Source organism: Anarrhichthys ocellatus, unplaced genomic scaffold, assembly GCF_004355925.1.
Source record: "Anarrhichthys ocellatus isolate YVR2014 unplaced genomic scaffold, GSC_Weel_1.0 scaffold4029, whole genome shotgun sequence".
In the NCBI taxonomy this organism is placed as follows: Eukaryota; Metazoa; Chordata; class Actinopteri; order Perciformes; family Anarhichadidae; genus Anarrhichthys; species Anarrhichthys ocellatus.
The window spans coordinates 1-2,696 of record NW_022284003.1 but is presented as its reverse complement, the minus strand read 5'-3'; the positions used below and the strand labels follow the sequence as shown (position 1 = coordinate 2,696).

At 37.5% G+C, this 2,696-nt stretch overlaps 1 protein-coding gene across 1 annotated transcript; it reads left to right on the top strand.

Annotated features, from left to right (window-relative positions):
- Positions 1-316: 316 nt before the first annotated feature.
- Positions 317-1,819, top strand: LOC116379276 (coagulation factor XIII A chain-like; the record flags this gene model as incomplete). Its single annotated transcript, XM_031841215.1, has 4 exons — positions 317-328; positions 1,167-1,240; positions 1,428-1,539; positions 1,643-1,819. Coding segments are annotated over exons 2-4 (346 nt in total), but the record flags the coding sequence as incomplete, so codon positions are not given.
- Positions 1,820-2,696: the final 877 nt, after the last annotated feature.

Here is a 2,696-nt window from a genome sequence, read left to right as displayed (position 1 = left end):
AGTATTAGGATAGTATGAACACATATTTTGATTTGTTAAAAGTAACGTAAAGTGTCAAACGTAGTAAGGTAAAAAAAAAAATACAATATTATTGTACAATAATGAAATATAATATTTGCTTCTGAGATGGAGTAGAAGTAGAAAGTACCCTGAAATGGAAATGCTGACTGTGTGTGTGTGTGTGTGCGTGCGTGCGTGCGTGCGTGTGTGTGTGTGTGTGTGCGTGCGTGTGTGTGTGTAGAAAGGGGAAGCAGTGTGTGTATATAAACTGATGTTGAAGTCGATCTCATCATCTTCTGATTTGATCATCAGAGACTTCATCTGAGTGGTGAGACACACACACACACACACACACACAGACACACACACACACACACACACACACACACACACACACAGACACACACACACTTATTGTTTTTGCAATTTCAGCTTAACGTGATTAACGTGTCCAATTTTAAAGTCTATATAATATTTTTTTAGCTGCACATTTGACATTACTTATAATATACTACATACATTCTAACTCAAAGTTGTACTTTGGTACAGTACTTGAGTAAATGTACTTTTGGCAAAGTGTATTGTGTGTATCACATTTCTGACTTCTTAACATTTGTTCTCATATGAACATCATTTCAAAACATTTAATGAACATTTTAAAAGAAAACTTTAAACAGTTAATGTTAATGTTAAAATGTCACATATTAAAAATCGGTGATTCACAACCTTTTTGGTCTTTAAAGAAAAATAAATTCAGCCAAAGTGTAACGTTTGAAATTGTTTAATCATCTGTTTATTTGTTTATACTGCAGTTCATACTTTTTACTATTACTCACCAGGCTACCACAGTATTATATATTACTTTGTATGTTATTTTACATTATATTCCTGTATCTTAGCTGCTGTTTCTTTGTAACATTGTAATTCAATGTTGCGTACATGAAAATAAAGACTTCAATAATGTTTGAGACTGTAAAATATTTAGGAAGAATCAGACAAGAAAAACACAATTTGTGTAGCAAACATTTCTAATATTTATATATAATATGTAATATATATTTATGATGATGATGTTATTGTATAGATGTGTATTTGTATTCGTTTTGTGTACAAATGTTTTCATTGACAGGTTTTTTTCTCTCTCTTTTTCCGTCCTGTGACTTCAGTTCTTTTTTCACGCGTCATGTCTGGAAGAAACAAACAAGTACCGAACAACCACAAGGGGCGCTACACCGAGCCGGTACTTTACTTTGAAATACAAATGTTTACTTCAGGTGATTTTTGTTTTCTAGGCCATCAATCAAGTACCCAGGCTCGGGGTTTTAGGGACAACATGACGATGCTCTTGCATGTACTGCCTGATTTTCAATTTTTTTTTGTTTATTTGTTTATTCATATATTTATTCATTTTTCTTAATGATCTTTAGGTGCCGACCTCTAACCTCGGTGATAATGAAGATGATTTTCCAGAGTTTGAGGCTTTTGATGATCCCACATCTTTTGGTGATACCACACCCAGAGGATATGCACCTTCAGCCGGTGAGATACGATTTAGTTCATATCTTTTCTTTCTGTGAGAATCTGATCTATGATCAATAACAATATTAACATGTTGTATTCTTTCTTTATTCCTGCCTCTTAGGATCTATGTCGGTGCAGCATGTCAACATGCTTCAGCAGATGAACAAGCCGAGACACTACACCAACGACTACGACATCTCGAACCTGGTGGTCCGTCGCGGTCAGGAGTTCCAGATGGAAGTCACCTTCAGCCGCCCGCTGACCAACAGCGACGACTTCCAGGTCGAGTTCCTGATTGGTGAGTTTGAGCTAATTCTTATTCTCAGGTCGGGATAGGATACGGTTCAGGATCGCGATAGGGATCACGATAGGGATCGAGATAGGGATCGGTATCAGGATAAGACTTGGATTAGGGTTTGGAATAAGGATCGGGATTGGGATCAGGATCAGGGTCAGGATAAGGCTCCGGTTAGGGATCGAGATAAGGATCGGGATAGTGATCTGGGTCAAGAAAGGGATCGGGATAAGGCTCAGAATAGGGTTTGAGATAGGGATCAGGATAAGGCTCGGGTTAGGGATCGTGATAGGGTTCAGGATCGGGTTAGAGATCTGTAGATAACTTCTATAGCTGCCTAATTTGTAAAAATATATTCTGATGAGACATGTAAACAATATGCATATGAATTCATACTTTATTTTACTTTTATTTTTATTGATAGATATTTTTCTTTTCAGCTGAGGTTCGGTAGATAAGCTAGTGGGTTTCTCTCTCTCCCGCACATGTATTTTATTTCTATATACTTTTCCTTCTGTAAAATGTGTAAATAAAAATCTGAGCTGGATTATTACAAAAAAAAGACACCACGTCATTTATATCCTCTTCGTTTTTTCCTCACTTCATTTAATCTGATGTCTTTAAATTCACATTTTCCCAGTGAACTGAGCGTCTGTTTCCCTCTGACAAACAGGTGGGCGTGGCTTCTGTTACGGAGCGCGCTCAGTGGCCCACCTGAGACCAGCCGTTAAACTGCTCCCTCGTTAACCAATTAGCTGATGAAGACACGCTCGTTAACAGTCGCCCACTGAACAATTAGATGACTGTGAGCTCATTATAGGCAGCTTCACATTCATTTGGCTGGCTAATTAGTACACACACACACACACACACACACACA